The sequence below is a fragment of the Somniosus microcephalus genome, chromosome 8 (assembly GCF_052327205.1).
Source record: "Somniosus microcephalus isolate GS21.2 chromosome 8, FLI_Smic_1.0, whole genome shotgun sequence".
In the NCBI taxonomy this organism is placed as follows: Eukaryota; Metazoa; Chordata; class Chondrichthyes; order Squaliformes; family Somniosidae; genus Somniosus; species Somniosus microcephalus.
Genome location: NC_140994.1, coordinates 11747468 through 11769532, shown reverse-complemented (window position 1 = coordinate 11769532; position 22065 = coordinate 11747468). Strand labels below are relative to the sequence as shown.

Below are 22065 nucleotides of genomic sequence, written 5' to 3'. Positions count from 1 at the left end.
CATCCTGAGAGGAAGGAATTAACCTGGAGTACAGATTGTCTGTGTTTGACAGCTTCAAACAGCTGTGAAACGCTTATATTTCATCTGTCAAAAGCTCTTGACAGATAAAATTTCAGTCTGTGACGTCACCTGTTGCCGGGTGGCCCTTAATTAGCCTGCTGAGCCCGCTGGGCGGGCTCAACAAGGTCAATCAAGTCAAGCTCGCGTGGGTTGGCTAGAACTCGATGGAGGCGGGACTACAACCCCGAAAGTTGTAGTCCCGCCTCCTACCCGACTCCTCAATGAAAATCCAGCCCTATATATATTTTTTCTGCCTCCACCTTTTCAGTGCCACTCTCGACGTCTTTGTCTGTCAGTTTGTCTTTTTTTTCTTTTGCAGATGAAATCTGCGGGGACAGGTGAGACGGAGTTATTCACAGACAGCTACTGTAACATCTGCAATGCACAACTAATCTCTGAGTCCCAGAGAGTAGCGCATTACGAGGTAAGGAACGTTGACAATGTTTCACCCTCCAAAAGGCAAAATCCTTTAATTGGATCTTTTTCAGTAGTCGAGAGGGGTTGGTAGGCCGCCCATCTGTTGCCTGGGACTTTCAAAAAGCAAAAATAAAACCCCCCAAACATAGCTGAGCGGAAGAAAGAAAGAACTTGAATTTCTACAGCGCCTTTCACGACCTCAGGACATCACAAAGTGCTTTATAGCAAATCAAGTATTTTTTCAAGTGCAGTCACTGTTGTAACCTAGGAAACGCGGCAGCCAATTTGCACACAGCAAATCCCACAAACAGCAATGTGATAATGATCAGATAATCTATGTTTTTAGGTGTTGGTTGAGGGATATATATTGGCCCCGGACACCGGGGAGAACTCCCCCTGCTCTTCTTTGAAGTGGTGCCGTTGGACTCCTTTATGTCAACCTTTGATTTTAACATCTCGTCCGGAAGATGGCACCTCCGATGGAGCAGCACTCCCTCAGCACTGCACTGGGAGTGTCAGCCTGGAATTTTGTGCTCAAGTCCCTGGAGCGGGGACTGGAACCCACAACCTTCTGACTCAGGGGGTGAGAGTGCTGCCCATTGAGCCACTGGCTGACATTTTAAAATTATCTGGGACCGCTAGTTTTTCCACATACTGAGAGTTCAGTCAAGCATTCAGTGTAGGAAACCCACAGCCGGGTGAGTTGACCGTGAGCAATTAGTCCATCAAGTTCCCAACTCACAACACTGGAGAAATGTCAGGAGTGAGGATTCTGATCAAAGAGAATGAGATAGATCACAAGCTCATTGATGTGCACGGAACTGTGTGTTCATTGTCAAAAGGGCATGTTTTCAAAGCAGGCCTTAGGAGATCCAACAGGAGGCCTCAGGGGCTTCTCTAAGTGCTACAGATCTCTGCCCATTCAACAGTTCATTGTCTCTTTTACTCAACATCACAACAATGTCTTCTGCAGTGACAGCACTGTTTGGGTAGCTGACATTGTCCTTCCAGAATTAGGATAGGGGGTCCCAGGAGCGTCTCATTATTTGAAGAGCGTCCCCCACCCAGAAAAGATTTGAAGCCATGAGTCAAGATATTGAAATGGATTATAGGGAAACCTCTGTTGTCCACTTCCCAATTATCCACCAGAAGTTTCACGAACAAAGCTTCGTGGAAGACATCACAGAGAATTTTAAGAGTAAAGCTCCCTCTACACTGTCCCATCAAACACTCCCGGGGCAGGTACAGCACGGGTTAGATACAGAGTAAAGCTCCCTCTACACTGTCCCATCAAACACTCCCAGGGCAGGTACAGCACGGGTTAGATACAGAGTAAAGCTTCCTCTACACTGTCCCGTCAAACACTCCCAGGGCAGATACAGCACGGGTTAGATACAGAGTAAAGCTCCCTCTACACTCTCCCATCAAACACTCCCAGGGCAGGTACAGCACGGGATAGATACAGAGTAAAGCTCCCTCTACACTGTCCCATCAAACACTCCCAGGGCAGGTACAGCACGGGATAGAATCACAGAATCATATTAAGTTACAGCACGAAGGAGGCCATTTCGGCCCGTTGTGTCCGCGCCGGCCAACAAAGAGCTATCCAGCCTAATCCCACTTCCCAGCTCTTGGTCCGTAGCCCTGCAGGTTAGAGCATCCCAAGTGCACATCCAAGTACGTTTTAAATGTGGTTAGGGTTCCTGCCTCTACCACCCTTTCAGGCAGTGAGTTCCAGACCCCCACAACCCTCTGGGTGAAGAAATTTCCCCTCAAATCCCCTCTAAACCTTCCACCAATTACTTTAAATCTGTGCCCCCTGGTTTTTGCCCCCTCTGCTAAGGGGAATAGGTCCTTTCTATCCACTTTATCTAGGCCCCTCATAATTTTATACACCTCAATAAAGTCTCCCCTCAGCCTCCTCTGTTCCATGGAAAACAGACCCAGCCTATCCAGTCTTTCCTCATAGCTAAGATTCTCTACTCCTGGCAACATCCTTGTAAATCTCCTCTGTACCCTCTCTAGTGCAATCACATCTTTCCTGTAATGTGGTGACCAGAACTGTACACAGTACTCTTGCTGAGGCCTAACTAGTGTTTTATACAGTTCAAGCATAACCCCCTGCTCTTGTATTCTATGCCACGGCTAATAAAGGCAAGCATTCCGTATGCCTTCTTAACCACCTTATCTACCTGGCCTGCTACCTTCAGGGATCTGTGGACATGCACTCCAAGGTCCCTTTGTTCCTCTACACTACTCAGTGTCCTACCATTTAACGTGTATTCCCTTTCCTTGTTAGCCCTCCCCAAATGCATTATCTCACACTTCTCCGGATTGAATTCCATTTGCCACTGTTCTGCCCACCTGACCAATTTATTGATATCTTCCTGCAGTCTACAGCTTCCTTCTTCAGTATCAACCACACAGCCAATTTTTGTATCATCTGCAAACTTCTTAATCATACCCCCATATTCAAGTCAAGATCGTTGATATATACCACAAAAAGCAAGGGACCTAGTACTGAGCCCTGCGGAACCCCACTGGAAACAGCCTTCCAGTCATGAAAACACCCATCAACCATTACCCTCTGCTTCCTGCCTCCGAGCTGGTTTTGAATCCAACTTGACACTTTGCCCTGGACCCCATGGGCTTTTAACTTCATGACCAGTCTGCCATGTGGAACCTTATCAAAAGCCTTGCTAAAGTCCATATACACTACATCAAATGCACTACCCTCATCTACCCTCCTTGTTACCTCCTCAAAAAATTCAATCAAGTTTGTCAGACACGACCTTCCCTTAACAAATCCGTGCTGACTATCCTTGATTAATCTGTGCCTTTCTAAATGAAGATTTATCCTGTCCTTCAGAATTCTTTCCAATAATTTTCCCACCACCGAGGTTAGGCTGACTGGCCTGTAATTACTCGGTCTATCCTTTTCTCCCTTTTTAAACAAGGGCACCACATTAGCAGTCCTCCAGTCCTCCGGCACCACACCTGAAGCCAGAGAGGATTGAAAAATGTTGGTCAGGGCCTCTGCTATTTCCTCTTTTGCTTCGCTTAACAGCCTGGGATACATTTCATCCGGGCCTGGGGATTTATCCACTTTTAAAGCTGCTAAACCCCTTAATACTTCCTCTCTCACTATGTTTATTTCATTTAATATTTCACACTCCTCCCCACTGATAGCAATGTCTGCTTCGCCCCTCTCCTTTGTGAAAATAGACGCAAAATATTCATTAAGAACCCTACCGACGTCTCCCGCCTCCACACACAGATTACCCTCATGATCTCTAATAGGCCCTACCCTTTCTTTAGTTATCCTCTTACTCTTAATATATTTATAAAACCACTTTGGGTTTTCCTTGATTTTACTTGCCAAGAATTTTTCATGCTCTCTCTTTGCTTTCCTAATATCCTTTTTAATTGCACTCCTGCACTTTCTGTACTCCTCTAAAGATTCTGGAGTATTTAGCCCTCGGTATCTGTCATACGCCTCCCTTTTTTTCTTTATCCTACCCTGTATGTCCCTAGACATCCAGGGGGCTCTAGATTTGTTAGTCCCACCTTTTTTCTTTAAGGGCACATATTTGGTCTGAACCCTCCGGATCTCTTCCTTGAATGCCTCCCACTGCTCTGACACTGATTTACCTTCAAGTAGCTGTTTCCAGTGGCTATGGCTAAATCCCCTCTGAGCATAGCAAAATTTGTTTTTCCTCAATTTAGAATTTTTATTCCTGGTCTATCCTTGTCCTTTTCCATAACTACCTTAAATCTAACAGAATTATGGTCTCTAGCACCAAAATGCTCCCCCACGGATACGCCTTCTACCTGCCCAGCTTCATTTCCTAAAACTAAGTCCAGAACCGCCCCCAGCAGCAGTGGCGGCGGCAGTGCGGACCTGGGAGGAGTGGCGAGGCGGCGGCGGCGGCAATATAAAGAGAGCCCGAGGCACAGGTAGGATCCACAGCAGCAGCAGCGGCGGCGGCAGTGCGGACCTGGGAGGAGCGGAGAGGCGGCGGCGGCGATACCAACTCAGCACCGACAGAATTTTCAAAGAGTGATGTCAGAAGTCAAAAGTGACATCGGCACAAAGGGAGGGAGCTGATTGAGGCCAGTTTCGGGAGCGGAGAGAGCGGCGGTACAAGGCTTACCAATCTCACAGACAGGCGGCGGCATTCCGGAGCCACGTCACGATTCAAAAAGTGACGCGGGCAAGAGGATGCAGCTGATTGGGTGAGTACGGCCAGGTGAGTATTTATACTACTCTATAGTTTGACAGTTAAGATTAATAGTTTATAAAATTTAGAAGGTCTTCATTTTTGTGGTTATAGTTTCGAAGGTCCCTGTTGTGTATCGGGGAGTGCTAGTAACCAAGGGCCCTTGAGTATATCATTTAATTGTAGTGTAATTAGTGGTATTGATTTGATTTAAATTAATTAAAGGGTAAGTCATGGCAGGACAGCTCGGCCCCGTGGCATGCTCCTCCTGCGCTATGTGGGAAATCAGGGACACTTCCTGTGTCCCTGACGACCATGTGTGCGGGAAGTGTATCCAGCTGCAGCTACTGACAGACTGCATTGCGGCGCTGGAGCTGCGAATGGATACATAGTGGAGCATTCGCGATGCTGAGGACATCGTGGCTAGCACGTTTAGGGAGTTGGTCACACCGCAGGAAAATGGCAAGGGGTTGGGTGATTGTGCAGATGCATGGCAGATGCAGTATAATGTGGATAAATGCAAGGTTATCCACTTTGGTGGCAAAAACAGGAAGGCAGATTATTATCTGAACGGCAATAGATTGGGAGAAGGGGGAGTGCAACGAGATCTGAGTATCCTTGTGCACCAGTCACTGAAGATAAGCATGCAGGTGCAGCAGGCGGTTAAGAAGGCAAATGGTATGTTCACAGAATCACAGAATCACAGAAACCCCACAGTGCAGATAGAGGCCATTTCGGCCCATCGAGCCTGCACCGACACATATCCCACCCTATCCCCGTAACCCCTACATCAACACATATCCCACCCTATCCCCGTAACCCCACGTATTTAATCCCCCTAACACTAAGGATCAATTTATCATAGCCAATCAGCCTAACCCGCACATCTTTGGACTGTGGGAGGAAACCGGAGCACCCGGAGAAAACCCACGCAAACACGGGGAGAATGTGCAAACTCCACACAGACAGTCACCCGAGGCCGGATTCGAACCCGGGTCCCTGGCGCTGTGAGGCAACAGTGCTAACCACTATGCCACCGTGCTGCCCTTCATAGTGAGGGGATTCGAGTACAGGAGCAAGGATGTCTTGCTGCAGTTGTACAGGGCCTTGGTGAGACCACACCTTGAGTATTGTGTGCAGTTTTGGTCGCCTTATCTGAGGAAGGATGTTCTTGTCATGGAGGGAGTGCAGCGAAGATTCACCAGACTGATACCTGGGATGGCAGGAATGACGTATGAGGAGAGATTGGGTCGATTGGGCTTATACTCGCTGGAGTTTAGAAGATAGAGAGGGGATCTCATTGAAACTTATAAAATTCTAACAGGACTAGACAGACTAGATGCAGGAAGGATGTTCCTGATGGCGGGGAAGTCCAGAACCGGGGGTCACAGTCTAAAGATAAGGGGTAAGCCATTTAGGACAGAGATGAGGAGGAATTTCTTCACCCAGAGAGTGGTGAACCTGTGGAATTCTCTACCACAAAAGGCAGTTGAGGCCAATTCATTAAATATATTCAAGAAGGAGTTAGATATATTTCTTAAGGCTAAAGGGATCAAGGGATATGGGGAGAAAGCAGGGACAGGGTACTGAATTTAGATGATCAACCATGATCTCATTGAATGGCGGAGCAGGCTCGAGGGGCCAAATGACCTACTCCTGCTCCTATCTTCTATGTTTCTATGCCCCCTCCCTTGTTGGGCTTGCTACATACTGGCTAAAAAACCTCTCCTGGATGCATTTTAGGAATTCAGCATCCTCTATACCCTTCACACTAATTTTATCCCAGTTAATATTGGGGTAGTTGAAATCCCCTACTGTTACTGCCCTATAGTTTTTGCACTTCTCAGAAATTTGTCTACATATTTGTTCTTCTATCTTCCTCTCACTGTTTGGGGGTCTGTACTACACTACCAGCAGTGTCATCGCCCCTTTTTTGTTTTTCAGTTCGACCCATATGGCCTCGTTTGATGATCCCTCCAACATATCATCCCTCCTCACAGCTGTAATAGTTTCTTTAATCAATACCTCGACCGCCCCTACCTTTTTACCTCCCTCTCTATCCCGCCTGAAAATCCTGTAACCAGGAATGTTGAGCTGCCATACTTGCCCCTCTTTCAGCCACGTCTCTGTAATGGCTATAATATCATAGTCCCAAGTATCTACCTGTGCCTTCAGCTCATCTGCCTTGTTCGCTATACTCCTTGCATTGAAGTATATTCCATTTAGTACAGGCAAACCTCCTTGTTGACTACTATCGAGCCCTTGATTCCTCTGTCCTTCCAATTTACTTTCTTTTTTTGTTTTCCAATTCCAGTTTTTCTTCCCTCCCTATTGACTCTATACTTAGGTTCCCATCCCCCTGCCAAGCTAGTTTAAACCCTCCCAACAGCACTAGCAAACCCTCCCGCGAGGATATTAGTCCCGTTCCCGTTGAGGTGCAACCCGTCTGGCTTGTAGAGGTCCCACCTCCCCCAGAAATGGTTCCAATTCCTCAGGAATCTAAAGCCCTCCCTCCTACACCATCTCTCCAGCCACGCATTCATCTGCTCTATCTTCCTATTTCTGTACTCACTAGCACGTGGCACTGGTAGTGATCCGGAGATGACTACCTTTGAGGTCCTGCTTTTTAACCTCTTTTCTAGCTCCCTAAACTCTGCCTGCAGGTCCTCACCCCTCTTCCTACCTATGTCGTTGGTACCGATATGGACCACGACCTCTGGCTGTTCACCCTCCCCCCTCAGAATGCCCTGCAGCCATTCAGTGACATCCTTGACCCTGGCACCAGGGAGGCAACATACCATCCTGGAGTCACGTCTGCGGCTGCAGAAACGCCTGTCTGCTCCCCTAACTGTTGAATCCCCTATCATTATTGCTGTCCCTCTCCTCTTCCCCCTCACCTGTGCAGCTGAGCCTCCCATGGTGCTGTGGACTTGGCTCTGGCTGCACTCCCCAGAGGAACCATCGCCCTCAGCAGTACTCAGCACCGAATACTGTTTGGTGAGCAAGATGGGCTCAGGGGACTCCTGCACTACCTGCCTGGTCCTCCTCTTCTGTCTGACAGTCACCCATTCCCTCTCTGCCTGCATACTCTTAAGCTGCGGGGTGACCACCTCCCGAAACGTGCTATCCACGTAACTCTCAGCTTCGCGGATGCACAGCAGTGACTGCAGCTGCCGCTCAAGCTCCGTAACCCAGTGCTCGAGCTGCTGTAGCTGGCGACACTTCCCGCACATGTGGTCGTCCAGACCATGGGAGGTGTCCAGGACTTCCCACATGGCACAGGATGTGCATTCCACGGGTGTGAGCTGCCCTGCCATACCTCTAATTAACAGACTATTTACTAACCTAGCTGGAATAAACTTAAAAACTTTAAGAAAGCCAAGTAAAAACACTTACCAGATACTCACCAATCAGCTCCCTCTTTTTGAACGTTTGGTCCACCACCTCCGCTCTCGGGCCTCACTCTGCCGCGCTCTTTATATCCTCAGGCTCCGCTCTCGCTCCCTCTCAGGTCCGCCACCTCCGCTCTCGGGCCTCGCACTGCCACGCTCTTTATATCCTCAGGCTCCGCTCTCGCTCCCTCTCAGGTCCGCCACCTCCGCTCTCGGGCCTCGCTCTGCCGCGCTCTTTATATCCTCAGGCTCCGCTCTCGCTCCCTCTCAGGTCCGCCACCTCCGCTCTCGGGCCTCGCTCTGCCGCGCTCTTTATATCCTCAGGCTCCGCTCTCGCTCCCTCTCAGGTCCGCCACCTCCGCTCTCAGGCCTCGCTCTGCCGCGCTCTTTATATCCTCAGGCTCCGCTCTCGCTCCCTCTCAGGTCCCCTGCCTCCACAGATACAGAGTAAAGCTCCCTCTACACTGTCCCATCGAACAGGTCAGCTACAGTTCAGGTTAGATGCAGAACTAAATATAAGACGCTCGCTTTACATTGCGCATAAAATGAGAAAGGCTGTCAGTTCAAAGAGGAAGAATAACTGTAGACAATTCTTTTTCTTGGTTCTAGTCCCCGAAAATTTAACCTTTAAATTTTAAGAAAAAGCTACACTAACAAAACCCCTTACCATCTCCATTATTGGTTTACTTTTGCAGTGTTTTTTTGCACAAGCGCAGCACCCAAATTGTGCAGAGAATCATGGAAAACTGAAAGAAAGAACTTGAATTTCTGTCGCGTCTTTCACGACCACAGGACGTCCCAAAGCGCTTCACAGCCAATGAAGTACTTTTTGAAGTAAAAACAGAAAATGCTGGAGAAACTCAGCAGGTCAGGCAGCATCTGTGGAGAGAGAAACAGAGTTAACATTTCAGGTCGGTGACCTTTCGTCAGAACTGGTCAAACTAGTACTTTTGAAGTTTAGTGAACAACAACTTATATTTATACAGCGCCTTTAACGTAGTAAAACATCCCAAGGGGCTTCACAGGAGCAATTATCAAACAAAATTTGGCACCGAGCCAAATAAGGAGATATTAGCGACAGGAGTCCAAATACTTAGTCAAAGAGGTAGGTTTTAAGGAGCTGTGGCGGTACCACCGGGTGTCCCTTACTTATAATACATAATAATTCCCTTTAACTTAACTATGTATGTATATAACTTACCTGTTCGGGCCGTTGCCCCTTTAAGAACGCGACGTAACGTGGTGACGTCACGTTGCGCATCACGTGACTCACCGAGACGCAAGCCGGCCCAGCTCGGCCTCCCGCTCCCGCGGCGGCCGCCGGCCCGGTTCGGCCTCCTGCTCCCAACTTCGGCCGCAACGGCCAGCTGCAGTGCCGGGCTAACGCGCTGACGTCATCACGCACATCACGTGACTGCCCTAAGCGTGGGCAAACGTGGTGACGCCACGACACGCATCACGTGACGCCACGACACGCATCACGTGACCGCCCCAAGCGTGGGAAAACGCGGACAACGTGATGACGTCATCACGCAATCCACAGGACTGCGAACTCAGTCCTCGTGGCGTCCCCGCTGGGTTAAGACCTACCTACTGGCTCTCCTGCATCCATCTAGATTGTCGCTGTATTTCATCTGTTTCCTGCATTAAAGAACTTCTTGATTGTTCTCCTGAAGTCGAACTCGATTATTTAGTAGGCATTCGTCCAATACCTACTTAGGTGAACCCGAATACCTACAGAGCGTCTTAAAGGAGGAGAGAGAGGCGGAGAGGTTTAGGGAGGGAATTCCAGAGCTTAGGGCCAAGACAGCTGAAGGCACAGCCACCGATGGTGGAGCAATTATAATCAAGGATGCGCAAGAGGCCTAGAATTGGAGGAGCGCAGAGATCTCGGAGGGTGGTGGGGCTGGAGGAGATTACAGAGATGGGGAGGGGAGTGGGGCGAGGACACGGAGGGATTCGAAAATAAGGATGAGAATTTTAAAATCGAGACGTTGCCAGACTGTCACTGTGGTAATGTAGGGGAATAAAAAGGAGAAAATGCTGGAACTGCACAAAAAGTCGGTCAATATTGGGAAAAGAGGAACGGCAAGCTTGTGTTTTCAAAAAGTGCAGACCCATCACCACACACAAGGTCACACCGGAGCTTATTAACCTCGCGTTTTCACTTTCGGATGCTGACTGACTGTTTTTTCAGCAGTTGCTGGTTTTCTTTGAGCACGGATAAAGCTGGGTGATTTAATTTTTTTGTTGTAATTGATGATGAGCGATGAGATCACGATCACGTTACTGGTCAGGGAGGGAAGGCCGCATTGCTGCATCTGAACCGGCTGCTGTTTGCACACTGCCAGACCCAAGGTCGAGGGAACCTTCAAGCTATCGAAGAGCAGGGGAGTTTTCCCTCAATCAACATCACTAAAAACAGATTATCTGGTCGTTATCACATTGCCGTTGGATCTTGCTGTGTGCAAATTGGTATTGGTGTAGCTGAGGGTGCAGGCAGCAGAGTGATGGATGAGTTAAAGTCTGTGTCAGGTGGAACTCCAGGAGGCTGACGAGGACAGTGTAAGAGTGACCTCGATCTTAGATCTGCCTTACTTTTAAATAGTTGGAGTGCGCCACGGTCACGCATGTACTGCACCCCCGAACTGTCAATATGTCACCAAATAATTCTGTCTGTCAATGGCAAAATGAGAGTCAAAGGCAAAGTGTGCTGGGGCTGGTCCAGTTAAACCCACACTGTGGTGTTTACATAGAAACATAGAAGATAGGAGCAGGAGTAGGCCATTCGGCCCCTCGAGCCTGCTCCGCCATTCAATGCGATCATGGCTGATCATCCAAATTCAGTACCCTGTCCCTGCTTTCTCCCCATATCCCTTGATCCCCTTTAGCCTTAAGAAATATATCTAACTCCTTCTTGAATATATTTAATGAATTGGCCTCAACTGCCTTCTGTGGTGGAGAATTCCACAGGTTCACCACTCTCTGGGTGAAGAAATTCCTCCTCATCTCTGTCCTAAATGGCTTACCCCTTATCTTTAGACTGTGACCCCTGGTTTACAAGAGGGCTCTTTCCACACACAGCATCAACACAACTCCCCATCTCTTTGTCTCTTTTCTACTGTGTGTCCATTGTGCTCTCTTTGTCATAACAGAGGTGCAGTTAAGGTGAAGCTAGATAAGCACATGAGGGAGAAAGGAATAGAAGGATAGGCTGATGGAGTGAGTTGAAGAAGGGTGGGAGGAGGCTCGTGTGGAGAATAAACACCGGCACGGACCAGTTGGGCTGAATGGTCTGTTTCTGTGCTGTACATTCTGTGTAACTCTCTGTCTGTCACTCTCTGACTCTCTCTTTCCTCTTTTCCTGCCTGTTTTTTCTATCTGTTTCTCTGCCTCTTTCTCTCACCTATTTCTGCCTCTACATCTTGTCCTGTTTATCTCTGCCTCGCCCTTTGCTCTCCCCCTGCTCTATCTTTGCCTAAATATATTGTGTTCTCTCTCTCTCTCTCTCTCTCTCTCTCTATCTGTCTCTCACTCTCTATGTCTCTCTCTCTGTCTCTATCTGTCTCTCACTCTCTCTGTCTCTCGTTTTCTGTCCCCCAACTTCTGTTGCTCTCTCTTTCGGTCTCTCTCACTCTCTGCCTCTTTCTGTTTCTGTCTCTGTATCTGTCTCTCACTCTCTCTCCCTGTCTTTTTCTTTCTCCCACTCTCTCTCTTTCTGTCTCTCACTCTCTCTCTTTCTGACTCTCACTCTCTTTCTCTGCCTCTTTCTCCCTCTCTCTCTCTCTTCCTGTCTCTCACTCGCTCTCTTTCTGACTCTCACTCTCTTTCTCCCTCTCTCTCTCTCTCCCTCTCTCTCACTCTCTCTTTCTGTCTCTCACTCTCTCTTCCTGTCTCTCACTCTCTCTTTCTGTCTCTCACTCTCTCTTTCTGTCTCTCACTCTCTCTGTCTCTCACTCTCTCTTTCTGTCTCTCACTCTCTCTCTTTCTGTCTCTCACTCTCTCTCGCTGTCTCTGGACTCCCAAATTCTGATCTGTCTCTCACTGAAATGCTCCTCCGTGTCCGTCTTGCTTTAAGCATCATTCTGTGTACTGTCGAAAACTCGATGCAGCCATAGAAAAGTCTGCCAATATAATTGTAGTGCTGCTTTGCTAAATACTAGCCGTTAAATGCTTCATATAGGTTTTTATTATGTAGTTAATGTCAAACGAGAGTAAACAATTGTTACATAAACTGCCACTTAAAAAACACTTCTTTGAGAATGCATGACGAACAGAAACAGGCACTTTAATTCATTTTTACATGAATATTCACACCCTCTAATGTTAGATACTGAGATAAAAGACATCAGCCTAGATTTTCTGATTGGAGTCATAGAAACATAGAAACATAGGGGGAAAAATTCAGTTGTTTGCGCCTCCCGTTAGCGCCTTAAGAGGGCGCCAATTGGGGCGCAAAGCAACTAGCGCCCGGGCGCGGCGATGTTTGCGCCGCTCGCGAAATTAACTAGACATTTTGCGGTGGTGCTAAACACTACCGCCACGATCTCCTGCGCCGGCAGATCGTGACGTCAGTCGAGTGCGCAATGCCCCGGACCGGATATTGAGTGGCGCCCCCTGCCTTACCGCCTGCCGCTAGCAACAACAGGTTGAGGGGAGCGTTTTGCTGTCAGAAAGGGACTGGGGGAGCGCTATTTAAAGGCGACCGCTTCCTGCCTTTTTTTGTTGGTGGCATTTTCGCACCACGCAGTCTGAGAGAGAGAGAGAGAGACTTCTGGAGAGATTCAACGCTGTGTGAAGGAGTTTTGGGGACTGAGCAGCACTTTGCAGGTTCATTTTGATTTGCCCTTCCTTGCTTCGCCAGCGCTCTGAGGTAGCGCCTCGCTCCTCGGCCTTTGCGCCTTAAGACAGGTGTGAAGCGCCTGATTTAGCGCTCCAATCACCTCCAGGGGCGATAAAAGCCAAGTTTGCTGTCAGAGGCGATAATTAGCGCCAGGCGCTAAACTTTGTGCACGGCCGATAATGGCTCCCCAAACGGGGCGAGACTGAATTTTTCCCCCATAGAAACATAGAAGATAGGAGCAGGAGTAGGCCATTCGGCCCCTCGTGCCTGTTCTGCCATTCAATGAGATCATGGCTGATCATCCAAATTCAGTACCCTGTCCCTGCCTTCTCCCCATCTTGGCACTGCCTCTGGTAGCGCTGGTTTTAGTGGTAGCACTGGGAAGCAAAGGAGCTTTAACCTGACAGAGGCTCTGGACACAGCTAATTGGAAAGGGGGGGGTCAAAAAAACGTAAATGATGACCTTCCAACGGTTCACTATCTCATTTGGACAGAAGCTTCCACGGAAAAATGGCCGCTCTCCAACTGACCCACCTCCACCCACCACCCCCCCCTCCCCCACCACCAACCAGCAGCTCCCGAAAGCAAAAGAGGGAGGAACCTTCCTTGGGCCACGTGTCGCCAAGGGCCCAGTGGATAAGTGACACTCAGATCTGTAGATGGGAAGATCCAGCCTGTCTCCACTCTGTGCTGAATTAGCTGAACCCAGGTAGAGCAAAGAAGAAAGAAGGAACGCGCTGGCATTTATGTGGTACCTTTCACGGCCTCAGGACGTCCCAAAGCACTTTACTTTTTGAAGTGTAGTCGCTGCTGTAATGTCAGAAATGCAACAGACATTATTGCGCACAGCAAGCTCCCACAAACAGCCATGAGCAGTTAATCTGCTTTTTTCAGTGATGTTGGTTGAGGGATAAATATTGGCCAGTGTAATAGATGTGGGTAGAACAAATAAAGGACAGAGATGCGATGAGTTGCTAGTCCATGTGCTCGTTTACTAGACCAGAGCAAACTGAGCATGCTCATACCAAACCATGTGACCAACCATGTGATAATACGTTACTGTAGGAACGGAGGTTCCTAGCTGAAGAATTGAGATCGACGCAGAGAATCAAAAACAATAAAATTTAATGAACAAACGAAGTTAAACAGTAAACTGCTGGATACAATGCAAATAGGTCTGGTCTGGTTGAAAGCCTCTCTAGAACTGCTAGAACGTTCCGAGCACTGACGTCATGACGTCATCACGTTCTTCCTGCCGTTGGGGGATCACGTGACGGGCGGCATGACGTCATCACGCGGAGTAAAGGAAAGAAGCCATAGTACAGTTAACAGATACATTAAAGGTGCAGCCCCCGGTTGCACTACATTGCTGTTAAAGGAATTATAAACAATTGTCCTGAATCCCCTGGTGGCTCCGCCACATACGCCCCCCCAGAATTGTCTTTAACAGAAAATGTAAGACGAGAATGGGGTCTGATGAGTCTGTCCGACCGACTGCGATACTCTGGCAACTGGAACGGAGCGCTAGAAGACGAACTGGCAGTTGGCCGTGGATGGGATGGTGCTGCAGGCATAGGAGAAGAAGTGGCTGGCTGTGGTTGACCCGATGAGGTGGGTACGTGCGACCCAGCAGCTGACTGTGGCTGTACTGGACCGACGGCCGACGGTGGACGTCCACGACGAGGCGGTTGAGCGGTGACGACTGGCTCGCTCAGATCCAGATGAGCCGGTTTTAACCGGCTGATGGAGATGTGGTCAGGCTTACCGCCGACGTCGACTGTGAAATACTTGTCACCTGACGAGATGACGTGGAACGGACCAGTGTATGGCGGTTTGAGCGGGTCTCTGTGAGCATCTTGATGAATGAAAATGTATTCGGCGCTCTTAAGTTCCACCGGGACATGGGAGCGCTGCAGGTCGTGATGAGACGTAGGCACTGGGATGAAATTCTTAGCCGCCTCTTGGTGGCTGACGAGCTGCGGACCAGGGTTCCGTGTGAGGAGGAAGAAAATCGCCAGGAACTCTTGAGTGGTTGGCCGTAAACCAGTTCTGCAGAAGAAGATTGCAGGTCGTCCTTAGGAGCTGTGCAAAGACCCAGCAGCACCCAAGGGAGCCTGTCCACCCAACCAGTCCCATGAAGACTAGCACGCAGTGCAGCTTTAAGGGACCTGTGAAATCTCTCGCACAGACCGTTTGCCTGTGGATGATAGGCGGTGGTGCGATGAAGCTTGGTACCCAAACCCTGAGCCACGGCATTCCAAAGTTCCGAGGTAAATTGAGGTCCTCGGTCAGAGGAGATGTCGGCCGGTACCCCGAACCGAGCCACCCATGACGAGATGAAGGCTCTGGAAACGTCCGCCGCTATGGTGGCAACCAAAGGAATTGCCTCTGGCCACCGGGTGGTGCGGTCTACCATGGTGAGGAGATGCGTGAAACCACGAGAAGAAGGGAGTGGGCCAACCAGGTCCACGTGAACATGGTCGAAGCGACGCTCTGGAACTGGAAAAGTGGCCACTGGGGCCTTAACATGGCGTTGGATTTTGGACTTCTGGCAACTCACGCAGGTATTGGTCCAGTCACGGACGTCGCGATGCATCCCTTTCCAGACGAACTTCTTTGCCATGAGTTGTTGTGAAGCCCTCACACCAGGGTGCGACAAACCGTGGGTTGCGTCGAAAACTCTCCTGCACCATTCGACTGGTACAATTGGTTGGGGGACTCCCAATGAGATGTCGCAAAGGAGTGTGGTCCCTGCGGCCTGAAAACTGACATCAGCCACTTGTAAGCTGGAAGGTGTTGTCCGGTATGCCTGCACTTCAGGGTCTGCCATCTGTTCTTCTGTCAAACCAACATAGTCGATTCCCAGGTGGACTGCGTGGACCGGGGCGCGGGAGAGACAATCCGCCACCAGGTTGTCCTTGCCAGACACATGTTGTATGCCTGTTGTAAATTCTGATATGAACGTAAGATGACGTTGTTGCCGAGCCGACCATGGTTCCGCTGTCTTGGCCATGGCAAACGTAAGTGGCTTGTGGTCTACGAAAGCCGTGAATGGGCGTCCTTCCAGTAAGAAGCGAAAATGGCGGATGGCCAGGAAAAGTGCCAACAACTCCCTATCAAAGGTACTGTATTTGCGTTCATTTTTTCGCAATTGGCGGCTGAAGAAAGCCAGTGGTTGCCACGTGCCATTGACCAATTGCTCCTGCACTGCCCCGATGGCATAGTCAGATGCATCTGTGGTAAGGGCGATGGTTGCACCTGGAAGAGGATGTGCTAACATGGTCGCATCAGCCAAAGCGTCCTTAGTGTTGAGGAACGCCTGGTCCATCTGGGGTGTCCAGCCGATGGGGTCTTTACCCGATTTACCTTTTAGAGCCTCGTACAACGGTTGCATTAACAGGGCCGCCTTGGGGACGAAGCGATGATAAAAATTGACCATCCCCAGGAATTCCTGGAGAGCTCTGACGGTCTGAGGATGCGGGAACGAGGTAACTGCCTCCACCTTCGTAGCCAGCGGAACGGCGCCTTCTGAGGTGATTCTGTGTCTCAGAAAATCAATGCTTTGTAAGCCAAACTGGCACTTGGCCGGGTTGATAATAAGGCCATGCTGGCTGAGACGAGAAAAAAGGGTAATGTGCTCTTTTTTGCTGGTACTGGCGATGAGGATGTCATCGAGGTAAATGAAGATGAATGGCAGATCGCGCAACACAGAATCCATGAGACGCTGGAAGGCTTGCGCTGTGTTCTTCAACCCAAACGGCATACGAAGGAACTCAAAGAGCCTGAAAGGCATGATGGCAGCGGTTTTGGGGACGTCCTGAGGATGAACGGGCACTTGATGATACCCCCGGACAAGGTCTACTTTGGAAAAGATGGAATTCCCTGCCAGGTGGGCCGAAAAATCCTGTATGTGAGGAATCGGGTACCGATCTGGAGTAGTAGCTTCATTCAGGCGTCTGTAGTCGCCGCATGGTCGCCATCCGCCACCTGGTTTAGGAACGATGTGTAATGGTGAAGACCAAGGACTATTCGATCGTCGAAAAATTCCCAGGCGCTCCATGGTATGGAACTCCTGTGGCTGCGAGTTTACCGGGTTCCAGCCTTCGAGCCCGTGCATAAACTGGGGATCCTGTCGTGGTAATGTGGTGCGCCACACCGTGCCTCGCGACTGAAGAAGAAAAAATGGGCCTGGTGAGCTCCGGAAACGCACCGAGAAGACGAGAGAACTCATCTGGAGATGGGACTGCACAGGCAACTGACCAAGACACAGCGGTGCTGCGGTGGCAGGGGACCGAATGAAAGGTGGCCGCGTTGATTAACCGGCAGTGCCGGACGTCGACGAGAAAACCATTGGCGCAAAAAAAATCTGCCCCCAGGATGGCCTGTGAGACTTTCACCGTGATGAACTCCCAAACGAAATGCTGGCCGCCAAAATGCAACTGGACCCTACGCTTTCTGAATGTGCGGATGGCCGCACCATTGGCTGCCTCGAGGAAGGGACCGTGACCGCCAGATTGAAGATCAAGCTTCGACGCTGGTAGGATACTGCACTGGGAGCCAGTATCACAGAGAAAACGTCGACCTGACAGGGAGTCTGTGATATAAAGGAGTTTCCCTGCGGAACCGACGGCCATCACAACTCCGGCGTGTCCCTCAGGCCCTGTCGCCCTTCTCAGAAACCGCTGGTTTGAGGTAGGTTTTTTTGGGGGGAAAAACTGCAGGGAGGACGGCAGCATCGGGCTTTCACGCCAAAACGAGCGTGGTATGTACACCAGCCTGCTGGCGGAGGAGTCGGCTTCGCTCTTGTGGGGGATGGGCGCCTCGTGGCCACACAACATTGTTGCGTGACGGTGAAAATTTTATCCGCTTCTGCAGCGAGTTCAGCACAGTCCGTGATCGCGGAATTGGCCAAGGCCATCTGTACTGGCTCTGGCAACTGGCAGAGAAACAACTCCCGGAACAGAAAACATTCCGATTCCGAGCCCAAGAGCGTGAGCATCTGGCTCATGAGCTCTGATGGCTTTGATTCCCCGAGGCCGGGCATGGAGATAAGTCTGCGAGCGCGCTCCGACTTGGACAGACCGAAAACCTGCAGTAACCGTGTTTTTAAAGCTTCGTACTTGCCATCGTCCAGAGGACTCCCGAGGAGGCTGACGACCCGCGAGGCCGTGGCGCTGTCGAGGGCGGAGACCACGTAATAATAACGGGTCAAATCCGCTACTACTCCCCGGATTGCAAATTGGGCTTCCGCCTGGAAAAACCACGCGGCTGGTTGTTGCTCCCAAAATTGCGGTAGTTTGAGGGTGACGGCGTTCGTGTCCATGATGTAACTTCAACGAAAATTGTTCGAAGAAATCGGGGTCACCAATGTAGGAATGGAGATTCCTAGCTGAAGAATTGAGATCGACGCAGAGAATCAAAAACACTAAAATTTAATGAACAAACAAAGTTAAACAGTAAACTGCTGGATACAGTGCAAATAGGTCTGGTCTGGTTGAAAGCCTCTCTAGAACTGCTAGAAGGTTCCGAGCACTGACGTCATGACGTCATCACGTTCTTCCCGCCGTTGGGGATCACGTGATGGGCGGCATGACATCATCACGCGGAGTAAAGGAAAGAAGCCATAGTACAGTTAACAGATACATTAAAGGTGCAGCCCCCGGTTGCACTACATTGCTGTTAAAGGAATTATAAACAATTGTCCTGAATCCCCTGGTGACTCCGCCACATTACACTGCTTTCCCCTTAAAAAAATGTACATATTCCCCTCTCAAATGCAACACAATGGGGGGATTGTCCCATGAGGAGAGATTGAGTAGAGTAGGCCGATATTCTCTAGAGTTTAGAAGAATGAGAGGTGATCTCATTGAAACAGACAAAATTCTTAAAGGGTTTGACAGGGTAGACGCAGGGAGGATGTTTCCCCTGGCTGGGGAATCTAGAACCAGGGGGTCACAATCTCAGAATAAGGGGTTGGCCATTTAAGACCGAGATAAGGAGAAATTCTTCACTCAGAGGGTGGTGAATCTTTGGAATTCTCTACCCGAGGGCTGTGGAGGCTCAGTCATTCGGTATATTCAAGACAGAGGTCGATAGATTTTTGAATATTAAGGGAATCAAGGGATACGGGGATAGTGCAGGAAAGTGGAGATGAGGTAGAAGATCAGCCATGATCTTATTGAATGGCGGAGCAGGCTCGAGGGGCTAAATGGCCGACTCCTGGGCCGACTCCTGCTCCTATTTCTTATGTTCTTATGTTCTTAAAACTATGGTCCCACCTTTCCCAGCATTACATGTACCACATAACCAAAACTCCCGGCTTATTTCTTTTAAATCAACTACAAATCCAGTTTAATAACAGGTTTGCAGAGCCTTCCTGATCTCCTTACAGAAGGTTTTGGTGTTGAACCAATTTTCAGGCTGTTTTGTTTTGCTTCTGAACTCAAAGATGATCCTGTTTGTATCTCATATTTGTTTGAACCTGGTACTTCAGTTACTGAAGTCTGAACTGAGCAAGTGGTTCAAGATCACTGTCCAATCCAGGCCAGTAAACAAAGCTTCTTGCAATTGATTTCATACTGACGATCCCTGGATGTTCAGTATGGAGTTCGTCCAGAATTCTATCTCTCACAGAAGTAGGTACCACCACTCTGTTTCCCCACTTGATACAACCTTGCTCACGAAATGATTCAGTACAACGGTTATGGAATGGTTTCAACTCTGTGCCCAGACACTGATAAGTCCATCCATTCAAGGTGTTTTCATACACTCTTTTGAGTCTCATTTGCAATCTCAGTTGCATTCACGGGAAAGTCTTTGTCAACTGCACTTAGTGTGAAAATCTCACCTTCACTCCAACACACGAGTCCTCGTGGCAACCTGCACAAAGCATCTGTGGTTGCATTCTGCTTTGAAGTATGATATTCAATCGTGTAGTCATATTGTGACAACAACACAGCCCAGTGTTGCATTCTTGATGTGGCCATTGCAGGGATGGCAGTTTTGGGCCCCAAAATTACTAGGAGCGGTTTGTGATCGGTTATCAGGGTCAACTTTCTGCCGATCAGGAACTGTTGAAATTTATTGAATCCAAACACTATGGCGAGTGAGTGCTTCCTTTTCAATATGCACATAGTTTCTTTTGCTCTTTGTGAGTGTTCACAATGCAAACACGATTGGTTTCTCTTGGCCGTCATCTATTACGTGGTTTATGACAGCTCCTACACCATAGCTAGAAGCATCACACGCTAACTTAAGCTCAAGCTCTGTGTCGTAGTGCACAAGTAGAGCATCGCTAGAGAGACTCCTCTTACAAGCATCGTAAGCTTCCTGTTGCACTTTTGACACCTTCCACTGGACATCCTTCTTGAGGAGCTCGTGCAATGGAGCTAACATGGTCACTAACTCAGGTAAGAAACGTGCGTAGTACTGGACCATTCCAAGGAAAAATCTCAACTCAGACACATTCTGTGGCTTTGGAGCATTGATGACAGCATCAACCTTTTCCTTAACTGGTTGCAGGCCATTTGTATCAACTTTCAGACCAAGGTACACAACCTCGGGCTGCACAAAAGCACATTTGCTCCTTTTCAATTTGATGTTGTGGACATTCAACCTTTGAAGCACTAAATCTAACACTTCTAGATTTTCTTCCTCGCTGCTTGTTGCGATCAGCAAATCATCTTGATTGCATAAGCAATTTGGAACTCCTTGCAAAATCTTATCCATCATAGCCTGGAAGATTTTGGGGGAGGACTTTACACCATACAGCAGCTCGGTGTATGAGTACAGTCCCTTGTGTGTGTTGATGGTGAGATATTGTTGACTCTCTTTGTCGACATTCAGCTGAGCGTAAGCGTGCGATAGGACAAGCTTAGAGAAAACCTTTGACCCCGAGAGTGCAGCATACAAATCTTGTGATGTAGGTAATGGGCACTACTCATCGTCAACTGCTTGGTTGACAGTAACTTTGTAGTCACCACACAAGCGTACAGTTTTGTCTGCTTTGGGCACTACCACAATTGGGGGAGCCCATTCACTTTTGTCAGTTTTTACTAGTACTCCGTTCTCTCTGTTTCTCGAGCTCTTCCTCCACCTGACTTTTCAACGCATAGGGGACCGGCCTTGCCTTACAATAGACAGACTGCGCATTGGACTTGACGTAGATATGCGCATCACACCCAGTGATGCCCTCATAACTGTTGGAGAACATGCTTTTATACTTGTTCAGTATTGTGTCGAGTCGCTTCTTTGAAGCATCTACACTGAAGATATTTTTCCAGTCTAGTTTTAACTTTCTCAACCAGTCTTTGCCCATGAGAATTGGCCTGTTGTTGTAGCTCGCTACAATAATAGGCAGCTTTACTGACTGGCCATTGTGCTGAACTGTACATTCCATTTGTCCACATGTCGCTAGGATTTCTCCAGAGTAGGTTTTTAATTCTACTGTACTCTTTGTAAGTGGTATTTGATTAAACTTACTCTCATATGTGTCCTTACTCATGATAGAGCAGTTCACCGCCGTGTCAATAAACATATCAATATATTACTCGTTGATCGAAAGTTTTGTACGGAAGTCTTTCTCACGACTGCTAGCGTTGCTGCTAGTGGCTTTGATACTGTAGATACCTAGTTCTTCAACATCAGGTGTGTTCACTTCAATATTGTGAATTACTCCCTTTTGTTGTCGCTGCTTTGCATTGCCACTAGAATGGTTCTAACTTCCTGCTTTCGATCTAGCTCTGCAAGCTGTTGAAATATGGCCTTGCTTCTGGCAGTGAAAACACTTCACATTTCTGTATTGGCAGGACGGTGGTGAGTGATTTCCATCGCAGCGATAACAATTCACTGAACTGCTCTCACCAACATGCTTTTGACTCGGTCTCACAGCTTTAGGTTTGGCGGTGGCTTTGTGACTGTAGACCTCAGCTGCACCAGTCACTTGAGTTGGACGGCGCTCCCCAGCATTCTTAGACGCCATCGCCATAGATAGAATGCAAAATTGCCCTATGTGAAACGTTAGATTCAGAGTGCTCAGTAACTTGGACTGTGTGCGCTCATCCACCAGTCCACACACAAACTTATCTCACAACGCACGATCCAACAATGAGCCGAAGTTACAATGCAAAGACAG

General features: G+C 48.8%; 1 protein-coding gene across 1 annotated transcript in view; it reads left to right on the top strand.

Annotated features, from left to right (window-relative positions):
- Positions 1-288: 288 nt before the first annotated feature.
- Positions 289-22065, top strand: part of LOC147113318 (zinc finger matrin-type protein 4) — a 470946-nt gene continuing 449169 nt past the window's right edge. The window contains exon 1 of the mRNA XM_085994248.1: positions 289-484. Within this exon, the coding sequence (XP_085850374.1) occupies positions 380-484 (105 nt within the window). The 5' untranslated portion in view covers positions 289-379. The remainder of the gene's footprint in view (positions 485-22065) is intronic.